Source organism: Myodes glareolus, chromosome 23, assembly GCF_982192425.1.
Source record: "Myodes glareolus chromosome 23, mMyoGla1.1, whole genome shotgun sequence".
Classification (NCBI taxonomy): domain Eukaryota; kingdom Metazoa; phylum Chordata; class Mammalia; order Rodentia; family Cricetidae; genus Myodes; species Myodes glareolus.
The window spans coordinates 47,381,011-47,397,227 of NC_142048.1; the positions used below are offsets into that span (position 1 = coordinate 47,381,011).

Below are 16,217 nucleotides of genomic sequence, written 5' to 3' on the forward strand. Positions count from 1 at the left end.
TTCGCTGGTACAATCATTTATTCCTTCATATATCTCCTCCATGAGCATGTCATCAGGTATTTGGAGAAGGACTAATATGGAGATCCGTGTTTCGGAAAGTCTACATAATCAGTAACATGGAAGTTTAATAATGAAAGTGTGTTACCTGACAAGCAATGGCGTTAGCTATGTTGGCCTGAAGTAGATATATATATGCGGACAATGAATAAATTGTCTCATAAGTCAAGTATTTGAAAATAGCAGTGACTAAAACGTGGTTGTGACTTAATGCCTGGCCCCTGAAACGAGGTTCAAGGATGCTGGACACATCTCCTTGAGAGTCAAGGGTTGAAGGAGCATGAACACAGTCTGTTTAAATTTGTACAGAGAGCGGTACACGATATAATCTCAACACGCAGGCATCTGGAGCAGGAGGAGTGCTACAAGTTTGAGGCTAGCCTGGGCTAAAAGAAAGCCCCTCTCTGTGTTATTTAGGTCTCTATTGCTGTGACTCACAGCAACTTGGGGAAGAAAGGGTTTATTTCACCTTGTAGTTCTCAGACCACACTCTGTCCCTGAAGAAAGTCTGGACAAGAACCCGGAGGCGGGAGCTGCTGCGGAGGCCGTGGGGGTTGTTATTTGCTATCTTGCTCAGTTTCCTTTCTGATATTGCCCAGGACTACCACCTGCCCGGGTTGCACCACCCACGGTGGGCTGGGCCCTCCCACATCAGTCACTGATTAATGCCCTGCAGACTCATTCCGGAGTCCTTTTCTCAGCTGAGAGTTCCTCTTTCAAAACAACTCTCACTTGAGCCAAGCTGAGAGGAAACTAGCCAGACGCTATCTCAAAGGAAAAAAAAATTGAATAGCAAGCAGTTTGGCTCTCTGTGGAATTCATGTGAAGGCATTTTTTAATAATGCTGTTTATAATTCACTAAGGACACGAAGAACTCATAATTCATACTTCTAGGTGGCCGCCGCAATTAGTGTGGAAAGGACACTGTGTAACTTCGGGGAGCCGTGGCATTTTAGAAACACACTGTCTGAGACAAGCGCCCGTGCTAAAAACATGTACTAAAACAAGGAGTGGTTGAAGCCGGCCATGGTGGCTCCTGCCTGAGATTCCAGCACTTGAGAGACTGAGGCAGGAAGATTGCTCCAAGTCTGAGGTCAACCTGGGTTTCAGTGTGAAATCTGGTCTGAAAACAAAGGCAGAAAACAAAACAGAAAATTAGATTCTTGTTTCTCGTCAGGACGGAATAATATCAGAAAACTGCATGAACTATTTGTCAAAAAGAGTATAGACCTATGGGCAACTGGAGGAGAACGTAGGCCTGTGGGTAACTAGAGAGGAGTATAGGCGTAAGGGTCATTGGTGAGACAGCTTCGACATTCCTGTCAATGCGATGGAAGAACAGAGGAAAGGAAGGAAAGGGAAAAGAACGGCTGGAATGGTTAAATGACGCGTCAACCAAAGAGACCCAGTCCTCTAGTCACGGGAAGGAAGTATTTGGAATAACGAGTGTGAGCAGCAGACTCCCCCCTTGACAGGTGTCATCTCCCCTCAGCCGCTTCTGCCAGCACCGTAGTCCAATCAGGAAGGAGCAGTGGAGAAAACCTTAGGTTATGGCTACGGACTGAGGGAAGGGAGAGAGGACAAGGAGAAGGACTCAATGTTTGGCACCCTGTCCACTGCACTGCACCTGTGTCACCAGGCGAACACAGAAGAAAAGGAGAAACTCTGTGGTACTGAAACGAAAAGGATTTTGTTGTTGACAATTCTCAGAAATGAATTTTTATTTCATATTTTCGCTGGTTCCTTGAAGATTTTGAATAATTTATATTTTGATCATATTTACCACCCTCCCTTGGTTCTTTCTGGATCCACGCTCCCTTCCTAATTACCCAGCTCCGGGTCCTCTCTCTTTTTGCAACCCATGAAGTACGGTTTTTACTGGTCATATACTCGTGGATGTGTGCCCTTCCACTAGAACATGGTCTATGTTCAGGACTTACGTGACGAAAGAAGCTCAACTCCCCCTCTCCCTGAGCTATCAATTGACAGCCGCTGCTCTGTCACGGGTGGGACTTTGTGCCCCCTCCCTCCACGCTGGTGTTTGTCTGACTGAGCGTTGCACAGGTCTGGGGCATCCAATCAAAGCCTCTTGAGTGCCTATGTGTCCTGCTGTGTCCGGAAAACGACAGTCTCTCGTAGTTACCCCCCACCTCCACGTCTGCCAATCATTCTGCCCACTCTGCAGGGAACCTTGAGCCTTGGTGGGGGAGGGGTGTGGTGTGGCTGTGTCATTTACAGGCTGGGCATTCTGCAGTCCTATAATTTGCATCTTGACCATGCATGGGTCTCTGTTAACGTTCACCTACTGTTAAAAGATGAGGATGAGGATGGGAGGATGTGCCAAATCTACGGGAAGGATGATTCTGGGTCAGTTTAATATTATATCTGCACTTAGCCGAATAATAAAATATGTTTAATAAAACATAAAAATATTTAAGATTTTTCTCAGTTTTTAGTTCCTCGAGGATTTTGAACAAAGCATTTTGACTGTATCTACTTCCTCCCTCTGCTCTCCGTAGATTCTCCCCTGCTACCCAGCCCAACCAATTTTGGGTCCTCTCCCACTTTTTTTTTTTTTTAATCCCAATAGTAGTGGGTTTTTCTCTAGGGCCTATGACATTTCTAGCCACAGTTTCCTGTCAGGCCAGCCACTGTTGTAGCTCTCTTGGTTCACAGCTGGGGAAGACTTTGGCTTACTTTTCCCTTGGTAGTCTACACAGCACTCACCAGCACTGCGCAAACCACCCAGTAGACACCAAACATCCAGGAGGTGACAGACTGCTATTTCTATGTCCTGTGATTCAAACATGTGGTGTCTTCAGCAGGAGGGTCTCACCATCTCATTCTAGGGGTAGCCAAGCGTATTGGCCTGTAGTGTTTGCTGGAACTATGAGACACCATGGGCCTAATACTCCAAAAGAGGTAACCTGTTCCAGATGCTGGTCACTTGCTGGGCCCTGGTGTCTAAGAGAGGCTTCGTCACCCCGTTAGTGCACAAGACCATTGCAGCTTTGTTCTGTGTGTATGTACTGCTACAGTGTACATTTCCATATGACTTTTTAAAAAATGTCCTTAGTCTTATTGTCCCTCCCTGTATTCCCCCACCCTGCCCTCCCATTCCCTCCTTCTGATTGTATTACTCCCCTTTCACCCTTATGCCACTGTTTCCTCTCCCCTTCCTTTAAAAGACCCCCCCCATGTCCCTTTATTAATTTTCTGACCTCTGTGGCTATTCCAAATTAAACACACATATCTGACGACCCAAAGCCAATACCCAGAAATGGGAGAAAACTGTAATGTTTGTCTTTCTAGGTCTGGGTTGTCTCACTCAGAATGATCTGTCCCAGTTCTGTCCACTTACCTGTGGACTTCATCTTTCTTAACTTCTGGATAATCTTTCATTATGTAAATCTCCTATACTTTCATTATCCATGCACCAGCTAGTGGGCAGTTGGGCTGTGTCCACTTCCTAGTTACTATGAATAGAATAATACTGAACATGGATGGTCAGGTACCTCTGTAACACAGGATACAGGGTCCATTGGATAGATGCCCAAGAGAGCAGAGCTGTTTGAGAAGCCGCCACACTGACGTCCACAGTAGCTGCACGACTTTGCCCTTGCACCAGTAGAGAATAAGTGTTTCCCCTACATCCACATCAGCATCTGTCATCATCTTTTGGGGGATTTTGCTTTTGTTTCCTTGGCCATTTTGACTGGGATAATATGAAACTACCAAGCAGTTTTCATTTACATTTCCCCAACAGCGAAGGATGTTGGACATTTAGAAAAAATGTTTTCTAACGCCATTTGCGTTTCTTCTTTTGAGAACTCTGTTGGGTTCCACACACCATGTTTGGTTCCACCCACCAGTTTTTAATTTGGTTGTTGTTTTCTCTTGATGTTCAGGTGTTTGGGGGAGTTTGTTTGTTTGCTTTCCCCTCTATGTACCCTAGGCACTAGCCCTCTATTTGACCTGTGTCTGATAAACATTGTCCCATTCTGTAGGCTGCCTATAGATGACCACACCCCTTGCTGTACATTGGCTTCTTAGTTTGATGAGGCCCCACCTGTCAACTGTTGGTCTTAATGTTTACACCCCTGGGTTCCCGCTCAGGGAATCCTTTCTTGTGCCACTGAGTTCAACCTTATTCTCTGTTTTCTCGTCTATCAAATCCATGGTATAAGGTCTCATGTTGAAGTTTTTGATCCATTCGGAGTTTAGTTTTCTTGTAGAGTGAGAGAGAGATAAGGATCTAGCCTCATTCTTGTACTTAGAGTTGCCAGTTTGACTAGCACCATTTATTGAAGATTCTATCTTTTACCCAATGTGTATTTCTGGTCTCTTTGTAAAAACTTGGGTGCTGATTGCAGTTCAGGCTTGTTCGTAGGTTTTCAGTTCTGTTCCATGTATCAATGCTTTTATGTTTCATTACCATAGCTCTGTAGCATAACTTGAAATCTAGGATGGTTATATGATCAGCAGATTGTTTTATTGTTTAGGATTATTTTGGCTCTACTGGACCTTTTGTGTTTCCATATGAGATTTAATTTTTTTTCAAGTTCCATGAAGAATTGCTTTGGGATTTTGGTACAGATCGCACTGAATCTACAGATTTCTTTTGGTAGGTTAGCCATTTTCACAGTATTAATCCTACCAATTCATGAGCATAGGTGATCTATCTTTCAGGGTTTTTTTTTCAGTGTCTTAAATCTTTTATTGTCTAATTCTCTCACTGCCTTGGTTGTATTTATTCCAAGATACTCAGCACATACAGACAGATGTGGTGAAGGTGGAAAGAGGAGGCTCTGTGTGCCTAAAATGTTAGTACTGCATGGAAAGATGGAGTTTTATAAGAATGTGTGCATCTAAGGAGAGGAACTTACTTGGCAAGACTGTGGACAAAAGTTTTCTTGCATTTTCACTTAAACTCTGTTAACGTAGTGACTTCTAAGATATTTAAATGAAAATAACTATTAAATTATATATAAACTAAGAATTTGAGTCAGGTTGAGCAGACCTGACTCTTCCAGCATTTGTGGCTTAGTGGGGAAGCCCTCAGCATCCTTCCTTGCCGCATTTGAAATATCCAGCATGTGGTCATCTGCAGGTCTCTACTGTGGACACGGTGATCTTGTCCCCCATTCTAGAAGAACTTTGGGCCCTGGGGTGTGGAGAGGTCGTTCAGTGGAATCTTTTGAATTATTGATGTAACCAATGAACCACACGAAACCAACATCCCTCCAAACAAGTAGGGAGCACCAGAATGTTAAATAAATATGCAGAAAAAGACATATGGAAAACGTGTCATGTAGTTTTGAAGTGTTCTCTTATTTCCCCCAAGAGAGCTGCTTGCAGTTTGCCAACGTATTAAGCACATATTAAGCACATTATGCATACATGAGATTAAAGTGGAAGAAAGGAGTCTAAGCTTCAGCTCAACCTGTCCTTTCTGGTGTTTGCTTTCCAGACATAATTTTGGCGGCAAAGAGCTTCAGCAAGCATCAGGACAGCTGGCTGATCCTGGGTTTCTTCATCTTTCTGCCTTTTGTCCTAAGCATCATCATTGGGATCATGAAGAGAAATGAAAGGAAAATCCTGCCTCAGAGAGAATGCCAAAAATGAGGGGTAAATACAATCCATAGTATTAGCCTATTGGGTTAAATGGAACTGCATTTTGATGGTTTATTTGACTCCTACATATGAACTATTTTTGGCCCCATAGAAGTTGAATTGTTTTAACTTTCTCTCTCAGTACTTGAGCTCCCTGGATCTTTTTCTAGTTGTGTTCCACACTGTACTGGGAACTGAATTTCTGAAATGTCAGTTAGAACACCCCTCCTCTCTCCTCGAGGAAGAGAGAAAATGACCATTTGCAGTCAGAGTGCCGAGGCACTAGTAAGTCATGGAGGCTGCTCCATTTCTGAGTATGGCTCCCTGACTCCAGGAGGATGAGGGTTTCAGGCTGTTCTGCTGTAAGATTAAACAGTGTGTGGGGGAGAGGGGGACATGGGTCAGTGGTTAGGGACACATACTGTCTTGACAGAGGACCCACGTTTGGATTCCAGCATGCATTGAGTGTGGCACACAACTGCATGTACTCTAGTTCCAGGGACTTAATGCTTCTGGTCTCTGTGGACACCTGTACCCAAGTACACATACCTAAACACACCCGCACACACATGTACATACACATACACATGTGCACATAAACATGTACCTGTACTTAAAAAATAATAAAAATAAATCCTTCAGAAATGTAGGAAGGGGGAAATGGGCCTTTCCAGATGAGTTCAGAATCCAGTTTGAGCTTTCGGCTGCCTGCCCCGAGAATCTGCCCAATCATTTACCTTTGGAACAGGGAAGTGAGTGACGGTATGGACGTACGTGGGGTCTGGAGAAATCCAGGCTCAGAGACTCAGTAACTTAAATCCCTAACTCATGGTTGGCCAAGCTGCAGTTTCTCTTGAAAAGCCTTGTGGCCTTGTGTGACCAGCCGAGGTGTGTGCTGCCTGCCACAGAAGTGAGTCTGCCACACCTGGCTGTGTGGAGCTGGTCTCAGAGAGGTTACACGCTTGGGCTCAGTTGGTGAACTGCATTGTTAGGGCCTCCTGAAGGCTTTGTTGCCTGGTAAATTGCCAGCCTTTCCAGATGATGGCACCACACAAATCAACCCCAGAGAAAAATCTGGTCTCCGGAAGGAGGATGCAGATCTGAAACCACAGGCTGTCAGTAGTGACGCTGGCAATGTTACTGGCTGCCCTGGTAAGGGCAGGGGGTGGGGGCTCCTGACCTAGAAGGATGGGTTCTCATTGTGTGGTATGCACAAAGGATAATTAACACTCTGTTTGCTGAAGGAATTCTTTAGCATCAGGCTTAATTCCCTGTATAGCTCGGGGGAGTTCAAGGACGATCGTGCATTAAGGGAAGAATTTTTTTCGGGTCAGTTTGTGTCAGAGAAACAGAATGAATACAACTGATATGCACTGATTCTCATGGCTGGAGGAACCAGAGGGTGGGAGGGGATAGCGCAGAATTGTCCTCTCCATTTGAGAATAATATACAGGCAAAGAAAAAGACAATTCCCAAGCTGGCCAACACAGGCTCACATCACGCTGCCCATGAGCCTATTGTAGCAGATGCTTGCAAGATACAGGCTCTTCAAGTCTGGCACACAAAGAGCAGGCCTCCAGTGGTACGGATGTCTGTCAGTATCGCTTATGGAAAGTCAGGTGCCCCTTGTGAGTTTAGGCTGTTGATTGAATTTAGTGAAAAAAGCGTTTGGGGTCATAAAAATGTGCCCCCTTTTGAGGTTGCTTCTCCAAAAAGCCACCAGTGGGATCATCTGTCACTCTTTCACATGTCGCTGAAGCCCTGCCTACACACTCTATAAACCGCTTGTGGTGCTGGGGTTGGATGTGTTTACCTGCAGAACCCTATGAAGCTGCCACACGTCACGGACTACACATCATACACTTCCAGGAGGTTCCAGCCACCTATTAGTCCCCTGAGGATTTGGAAGGAGCAGCGCCCTCCTATCTTCACAGCAAAATTATTTTTCATACATCTTTTGTTGATCAACTTTACTTAAAATGTTCAATTGCAATTGTTGGAATGACCACAAGATGTCACTATACATTCATTGTAACAAAAGGATCCAACCATCCTTATGGCTCAGCCCGGCAGAGTTGGCCATTCCTTGAGAACGAGGACGTGATCTAGCCAGATTCTCGGAATTTGGCCGGATTCTCTGACTGTGGCTGGCCCGGGGTCTTTCTGAAAAGCCATTGACTATGACACTGGGACCTGTTTCCTCTGCATATGCTGGATTTTGGGGATCCAGTCTGTTTGGACGCTCGCCTTCCTGTACCTGGAGGGAGGGGGAGGGAGCTGGAGCTTCCCACAGGGCAGGAAACCCTGACTGCCCTGGGGGACGGAGGGGAAGGAGGGGGGGAGTGGGGGGAGTGGGAGGGTGTTGGGAGGGGGGGCGGAAATGGAAACTTTTATAATTTAATAAAATTTACTAAAAAAAAAAATAAATAAATAAATTCAAAATTTTTGCCTAATTCATGCCTAGACATTTGCCAAAGCTTCTATTACTTCATTTTGGTTTCTATTTAAGGCTAAGGTGTTCTATATTTTATTTTTCTATGTAGATATTGCATATATGTATTCAAGCATTGATGGACAACTTAATTATGTAGCAAAAAGTACTCTCCAAGTTGAAAATTTAAATTCTACTATTAAATATGTTTGTGACAGTATTCATGTATGTATGTATATCTCTGTGTGTATATGTGTACATATATGGGTATATATGTGGTTATGTATGTATTGTGTTTGGGTGTATCTGTGTGTACACATGTTTTGTGTGTATGTAAGTGTGTGTGTGTGTGTGTTAGTGTTTCTATTGTTGTGATAAAACAACATAACTATAAACAACTTGGGAAGTAAAGGATTTAATTCTATACTGTGGACACTTTATCACAGCAAAACGTATTATCTGAAAATGAGCAAATAAGAACTTGCAGCTTTCATTGGAACTCAAATTACCAATCTGAATATTAGCTACAGCATTCTGTTAATACTGGTGTACAGCCTGGACTCCCAGACCAATGGGCACCATGCCTGGTACCTTTGCTAAGAGTGCCCTGGAATCTGCATCCTTGGATGTCCTGGGATACCTATTGTTGAGGTCTCAATGTCAAGGAGGGTATTGACCACCCCAGGGTCTAGGGCAGTGGTTTTCAACCTTGCTAATTATGTGACCCTTGAATACAATCCCACTTGTTAAAGTGACCCCCAACCATAAACTTATTAAATACTTATTACTTATTAAATACTTATTAATACTAAATAAACATACATGTCATCTAAAGCATACACGCCATCTCCCTTTCACACTTCTTAGACAGATCCCTAACGATTAAGCACGTCTGCCATGGCTTGATTTTTCATGTTTGTGTATTTGAAAGTAACTTTAGGTGGAAACCCAGAAGCAGGTCTGGTTCTTGACCCAATTGTGAATTTCTCTTTTCTTCTTCATTACAGCAAGTTATTCATCACATCAGAAAGCTGCCAAGGAGTTTAGCGATGAATAGATCAAAGGAGAAAATGTGTGTCCTAATCCCTCTGTTATCCCCTGGATACAGTTTAAACCTCAGACTTTTGTAAAATAAAATGGATACATGCACAAGTGGAGGCTTCTCTGTGTCTCTCCAGAGGCTGTGAATGACAGGTGACAAACAGCGGGTCAAAGGGGGCTAGTGGCAAACCCTGGGAGCGCTGTCCAAAGTCCTCACCCTGGAAACTTCTGCCCCACAGACCTGGGGCTTGGACAGAGTAACAAATTTAAGGAAGACAAAGTGGGGAAAGGATCATGAATGAAAACAAATTAGTTTTTACTCTAAAAAGACAGAAAAGGCATGGATGAGTCCAAGATGTAGGGCGAGATCATGGATCTGACCTTTCGTGGGATTTGCTTGAATAAGAGAACAGACCGAAGCCCCCAGAGCAGCTAGTGAAGGGCAAGGGCACAGGACTCCAGTGGCTCCGCAGCAGACATGTGGGGGAGACAGATGGTGTTGGTTATGTGTGTTACAGGCAACATGGATCTCACATGCAACAGAAAATACCACCCAACCACAGTGCCACAAACAATTCAGAATAAGTTACTTCAGTAGCCCTCTACTCGATACAGAAATACAATCAATTAAAACCATTTCCAGAAAGATCACTGTAGACCCAGACAGCATCAAAGAAGAATTCTAACCAACCCTGAAGGACAAGTTGATAGTAATTCTGCCAAAATCTTCCAGGAAACTAAGACCGTTATGCCTGCCCTCATGTATGATAGACAGCATCACATGGTAGCAAAAATGCTCTGTTGAAGCTTCTGAAATGAGAAAAAAAATCCCAGGACCCATGAACAGCAAATCCAGCCTGGCACACCTAGAATAGACCTGACTTTATTCCACTCTAGAACAGGGCAACTGGGGAGCTTGTGAGCTTCAGTATAATCAAGAACTTCCAGGAGGCACACCTGAGTGCTCTTCAAAGGCCAAGTAACCCTTCCAACTGGTATACCCAACTTTACTTTGTTTTGTTTATTTGAGTCAGGGTTTCCCTGTGTAGCCCTGGCTGTCCTGGAACTCATTTTGTAGACCAGGTTGGCCTTGAACTCACAGAGATCTGCCTGCCTTTGTCTCCTCAGTGCTGGGATTAAAAGAGTTCACTATCACTGCCCGGCCTAATTTATTACTATTTTTTTTTTTAGCATTTTCTAAGTTATTCATTTTACTCAGAATTTTATGTTATATACAGTTGTGTAGAGGTGGCTGTCATTTTCTCTCCCCTGTTCCTAACCCCTGAGCACTTTTTCCAATTCAATATCATCCTCTGCTACACAGGGAATTCAAGGCTAGTTTTGATCGAACATTGTTCCAAAAATAGCAAAAATATATATTCCTATATCTGTTCGTTGACATGGCTGAGGATGCAGACATCGAGCATATATGGCTCTAATTCCACATTCCTAACAGATGTCGTCTCTGATCACAGTTCTTCATCAAGTCAATATTCATAATCTCTACCACTGCATTTCATGTGATCTTGTCCATTGCAGAAACACAAAATATAAAACAAAGTTTAAAACCTCACTTGCTGAAGACCTGGGGAGAATGCTTTCTAAATAAAATGTTTGCCATCACGAATGTGAGAATCAGAGTTTAGACCCTCAGCACAGGGAACTCACCGTGTTGCCAAGGCTGGCCTTGAACTTGCCGGCAATTCTCCTTTCTCCCAGCCTCCCCAGCGCTGGGATTAAGGCATGCACCATTGCAACCAGAGACTCTTTCTTTCTTTTTTTTTTTTTTTAAAAAAAATGTATTTATTTATTTATTTATTTATTATGTATACAATATTCTGTCTGTGTGTATGTCTGCAGGCCTGAAGAGGGCACCAGACCTCGTAACAGGTGGTTGTGAGCCACCATGTGGTTGCCGGGAATTGAACTCAGGACCTTTGGAAGAGCAGGCAATGCTCTTAACCGCTGAGCCATCTCTCCAGCCCCCAAACTTTTTTTTCCCGATTATTAATCGGCAGCGATTGATCAGCGATTTTATCATCGAGTTATTATGATTATCGCTATCGCATAATTTGTCGCGGGATTCTAACCCGCGACAAATGGTACCAGGGCGACCCCTGGCACCAGGGCAGAGCATTAGGCGCTCCTACCTGTCTGAGCCACTGCTAGCGCTGGTCCAGAGACTCTTTCTTGATTACACTAAGTTCATGGGATCCATCTCATACTGAAACCATGTAATTTCTCTACTGGTCACCGTTGATTTGTGGGCAAAGCAAGACATATTTGTGACCAGCAGTGGTGACCTGTGACCCATTTGTGTTGAACATCTGTGAGTAGCAGGCTCCCTCAAGTTCACAGACAAATCAGAATAATTACTGGACTTTCTGACTCAATGAATGAACTAAGGAAAAAGCAAGAGAAAAAAAATGAATGGCCATGTTTATTTTTACCTAAACAGTCTGTGTTACCCAGGCTATCTTCCAATTTGCCATCCTCCTGCCTCAGTCTCCCAAGTGTTAGAATTATAAACATCCCCAGCCGTACTTGGGTTAATTAATTTTTTTGAAGAGGAAATATTGGAAGGAAAAATTATGTTGCTCACATGGTCACAGAATCTTTTGAACTGCTAAAATCTAATACAGTTCAGATCTAACAAGTTAATATCCTAACAAGTTATGAGTAAAATATCCTTCCTCTAAACAGCTGGCCAGCAAGAGATTGTGACCCATCAGGGCACTTTCCCAGAGTTCCCGGGCTGGATGGTAGAAGCCTCGGGGGATATTAGGTGTTTAGCCAAAAATGACTTTTGTCTCCATGCTCTCTTCCCATGATGGTTAATGTCAACTGCCAACTGGACAGAATCTAGAATCACCTAGGAACCAATAAGGGGTTATCTAGGCCAAGGTCAGCCTCTGCAGCTGGCTGTAAGGGGTTATCTGAGTCAAGGTCAGCCTTTGCAGGTGGCTGTAAGGGGTTATCGAGGCCAAGGTCAGCCTCTGCAGCTGGCTGTAAGGGGTTATCTAGGTCAAGGTCAGCCTCTGTAGACAGCTGTAGGGGGTTATCTAGGCCAAGGTCAGCCTCTGCAGAGGGCTATAAGGGATCATCTTGACTGTTAATTGTATAGGAAGACCCATTGTAACTGTTGGCACCACTGCTGCTTGGGTAGGATGTGAACTGTTACCCACTCCAATGTCCACACTACCAACTGAGCTACACCTCCAATTCTATCCCTGTGCACCAAACTTGATCTTTGGAGAATTTGGGAAAGGTTTGGGAACATTCACCATCATCTGGCCACCACCATGCACACCAGTCCCCACACCAACACTAACACCAGTCCCCACACCAACACCCACACCAACACACACACCAGTTCCCACACCAACACACACACCAGTTCCCACACCAACACACACACCAGTCCCCACATCAACACCAACACCCACACCAGTCCTCACACCAACACACACACCAGTCCCCACACCAACACCCACACCCACACCAGTCCTCACACCAACACACACATCAGTATCAACACCAACTTTCTGCAGAATGAAATTCAAACTGGTAAACTGATTAGCAATTAAAATTATAATTTGATTCAAAATGAGATAACTGCTACATTAAAAAGCCCATATGTTAAACATACTAGAGGAGATAGCAGGACTGGCTTCTAGGAAGGGGGAGGGGAAGTGAGGAAAGGAAAGTACTTAACTGCGAAGGGGAGGGAGGTACTGAGGGAGAGGGAGAGAAGACAGGTGCATAGCACTAAGGATATTTGCAAAGAGGAAGGAAGCTTATTACTCTATATGTTTACATAAAAATGGAGTTACCCCACATGAAGAGTATACTCACTGAGCAAGAGCCATAGACTTAACAAAAACCCTATTGCCAGACAAAGGATAAATCCCTTCAAGTTGTTGGTCAAGGAAGTCCAAGACACCTAAAGCAATGTAGGCTACCGCCATTGCTCTAGGCTGCTGAAGATAAGACCTATTGCTGAAGACACTCCACACTTCCACCACAGGCCTTGGAGAGATGAAGCTGGCGCTGTTCTGGAGGCCTTCTCCCAGAGGGCTAACTCTCAGAGTCTTAGAAGGTGCAAAGCAGCTGCCAAGGGAGATGTCATCAGCAGTACGACATGGCTGTAGCTCCTGAGAAACACAGCAAGGACCGTCCCAGCAGGATAGTCCCAAGGGTTCAATCGTGACACTTACATCTTGGGGATAACCAACAGTTCTCCAATTGTGTTTAGAGCCCATTCTAAAGGTCAAAATTTGTGCCTGGAACTGTACCCTGATCCACAGATCCTAGAAGAGAGCTTACTACCATCATGTTGCTAAATTAATACAGTTTTCAGCTTCCTTCTAAATACTTGCATTTAAGCCCGTAGATGAGTCAACTCTCATCTCTCGCCAAGGGCAGGTTTTGCAGCAGACAGAGGCTATTACAGAGTTCCACAAGTGATCAAAACGAAGAGGTAGGAGAATGTGGAGCGACTACTTCCAAATGAGACATCTATCACACAACCCCTGCACCTAAGGCTCGGGGAATATCAGTGGGAAAACTGGCTGAAAGATTACAAGAGCCAGAGGACTGAGCCATCCGCTGTGAGACAGTGTCTTCTGGGAATGACACCCAGGAACGGTCAGCAATGTGGTTGCCCCACAGGACTACTCTATTAACACACCAACATGGATTGGGAGGTCCTAAGGCCCCTCCCCTAGATGAAGAGCTCCAGGCAGTCAGAGGAAGGCTGCTGAGGAAGAGAGACTGTTTTCCCCTGGGATGAGCTCTGGCTTACCCCGTCCTACGAGGCTGGCCCAACCCTAAACACATACAGCACCAGCAGACAACACTAATGAGACTCAGCAAGCTTTGTAGATGTATAGAGGCAAGCACTCTACTGCCAAGCTAAATTCTCAAAATGTAACCTAATCTAATATTCAATCTAATATTCATGTTACAACAGCTGTTACCTGCATTTGAGGATGCTTGCCTATTGTGCATGCCTTCATGCATGATGCATATCTTTAACTTTTCTTATATTCCTTTTTTGCTATATTTCAGATTTTTATATGTTAAACAATATATTTAATATAATGGTTATATTAATATATCATGTGTTATATAATACATATGGTATATATGGCATGTAATATACAACATTATTGTTATATATTATATGACATATATACAATATATAATGATGTATGTATAACAATATTTGTATATATGACAGTAATATATGCACATTATTGCTATATATTGTATATATAATATACAATAATATTACTCATATAATTGCATCACATTTAATATATAATGTATAATGTATATGCTGTTTCTATATATTAAACCATTCAGGGCTGGAGAGAAAGCTCAGTGGTTAAAAATTCATAGTGCTCTTGTGGAAGAGCCATGCTAGGTTTCCAGCATTCATACTGAGCAGCTCACAGTGGCCTGTAACTTCAGCTCCAGGAGATCTGACACACTCTTCTGGCCTCTTCGGGCTTACACCCACTCACAGACAGATACATAGGATTTAATATACAGATATAGATATATAGATAGATAGAAATACACACACATATATATATCTTTAAATGGCATGTAGTTATTTTTTAGCTCAATCCGGGATCATACATTTTCAACATTTTTTCCTTGCACAGTTTATACACCACTGGACGATTCATTGTCTTCACTGTCTCTCCTTTCTTCTTTGTAAACGTCTTCTCTTGTGTTGATGTTTGTTTACAAACAAGCGTTTCCCAGTCTACTGACTTGATGCTTAAAATTTAAATACAGGCAGGCATGAATGCACGTGCATGCACACACACTCACACAAACACACACAAGCACACACAGAATACCAAGTCTGGAGGTTAAAAACAAACCTCTATATATTTTAATGAATTGGTTTTCATCTATTTCCAGAGCATGTAAGAATCTTTTAACATTATTTTTAGCCCTCTTCACACTTATGAGATATGAATTGTTGATATATATTCAAATTCAATATACATATGCCTATCCACCATGTATCTAAGTAAATATGAGTACTACTATTGTTGCAATAGTTTTTTTTCTTTCGTGTGTGTGTGTGTGTGTGTGTGTGTGTGTGTGTGTGTGTGTGTTAGGGACTGACTATGCAGCCACGACTGGCCTGGAACTCACTATGCAGACCAGGCTGGCCTCCAACCTACAGCAATTCACTTGTCTGCTTCCTGAATGCTGGGATTAAAGGCATGCATCACCAAGTTTGGCTTTCATTGTTTTATAGGCATTCATGCAGTCATATCTTTGCATCTTCTCCTGAACTGTTTTCTCTCTGAATATACACAAATCCTGTCTTAATTGCGGACTTGCTGGTAATAAACATCTACTCTGCTTTATAGTAGTTTCATTTTATTTGCATTTGAGAGTTATCCTTTCTTGTTTTACTGGACTTACTCTTGACCACGAGGTCTTTTAAGGTATCACGTTCGTTGCCAACAGAATTCAATCATTTGTTATTCAACTGTCAGTTTCATTGTTGATCATTTAAAGGTCCTTGGTTTGTCTAGAATAATCTGTAAATGGGTTTTGGTTTTGATTCTGAGCAGCGTTAACATGATTGGCTGCGTTTGTCATTAACCTCCGTGAAGTACATACTCTGCATGTACACGAGACTTTGTGTCTTTCAAGGTTACAGATTCTCTGCCCCCAATTCTTTAAATACTGCCTCTGTTCTTTCGAGTAAGACCAAGATAATACCTATGTGAGATTCCCTCAACACACCCAACATCTCATAGGGATTCTGTGTGTGTGCACATAGATAAACATGTACATCCTGTAACCATATTTTTCTATGAATCTTTATCTGTATTTTTCTTCTGACAGATCTGCAAGTTCATAAATTCTGAGTAATGCCATAACTGAGAAGAACTATAATACTCATCTTGCTGTTATTCATATTTGCTATATAAAAGACTTCCCAGTCTTTCCCTCTACTTTTTAATGTTAAACAAATCAGTTTGCCATCTATTTTCTCACTTAGTCCCCCGTGTCTCTTCCTGCTGTCTTCTGTTTTTCA

The 16,217-nt window shown here is 43.1% G+C and overlaps 1 protein-coding gene and 1 long non-coding RNA gene across 4 annotated transcripts in view; one reads left to right on the plus strand and one right to left on the minus strand.

Moving 5' to 3' along the window:
- Adam18 (ADAM metallopeptidase domain 18) overlaps positions 1-9,253 on the plus strand; it is a 59,425-nt gene extending 50,172 nt beyond the window's left edge. Inside the window, exons 19-20 of one of the 2 annotated variants that reach the window (XM_048456387.3) lie at positions 5,528-5,685; positions 9,109-9,253. In XM_048456387.3, coding sequence (XP_048312344.3) covers positions 5,528-5,682 — 155 coding nt within the window. In that variant the 3' untranslated portion in view covers positions 5,683-5,685; positions 9,109-9,253. Of the gene's footprint in view, positions 1-5,527; positions 5,686-9,108 lie in introns of those variants that run through there. The other variant, XR_007236262.3, reaches the window with a different exon arrangement.
- Positions 1-16,217, minus strand: part of LOC125414430 (uncharacterized) — a 20,158-nt gene continuing 3,941 nt past the window's right edge. Inside the window, exon 3 of one of the 2 annotated variants that reach the window (XR_015736218.1) lies at positions 1-1,180. This is a non-coding gene — a long non-coding RNA (uncharacterized LOC125414430). Of the gene's footprint in view, positions 1,181-12,718; positions 14,933-16,217 lie in introns of those variants that run through there. The other variant, XR_007236263.3, reaches the window with a different exon arrangement.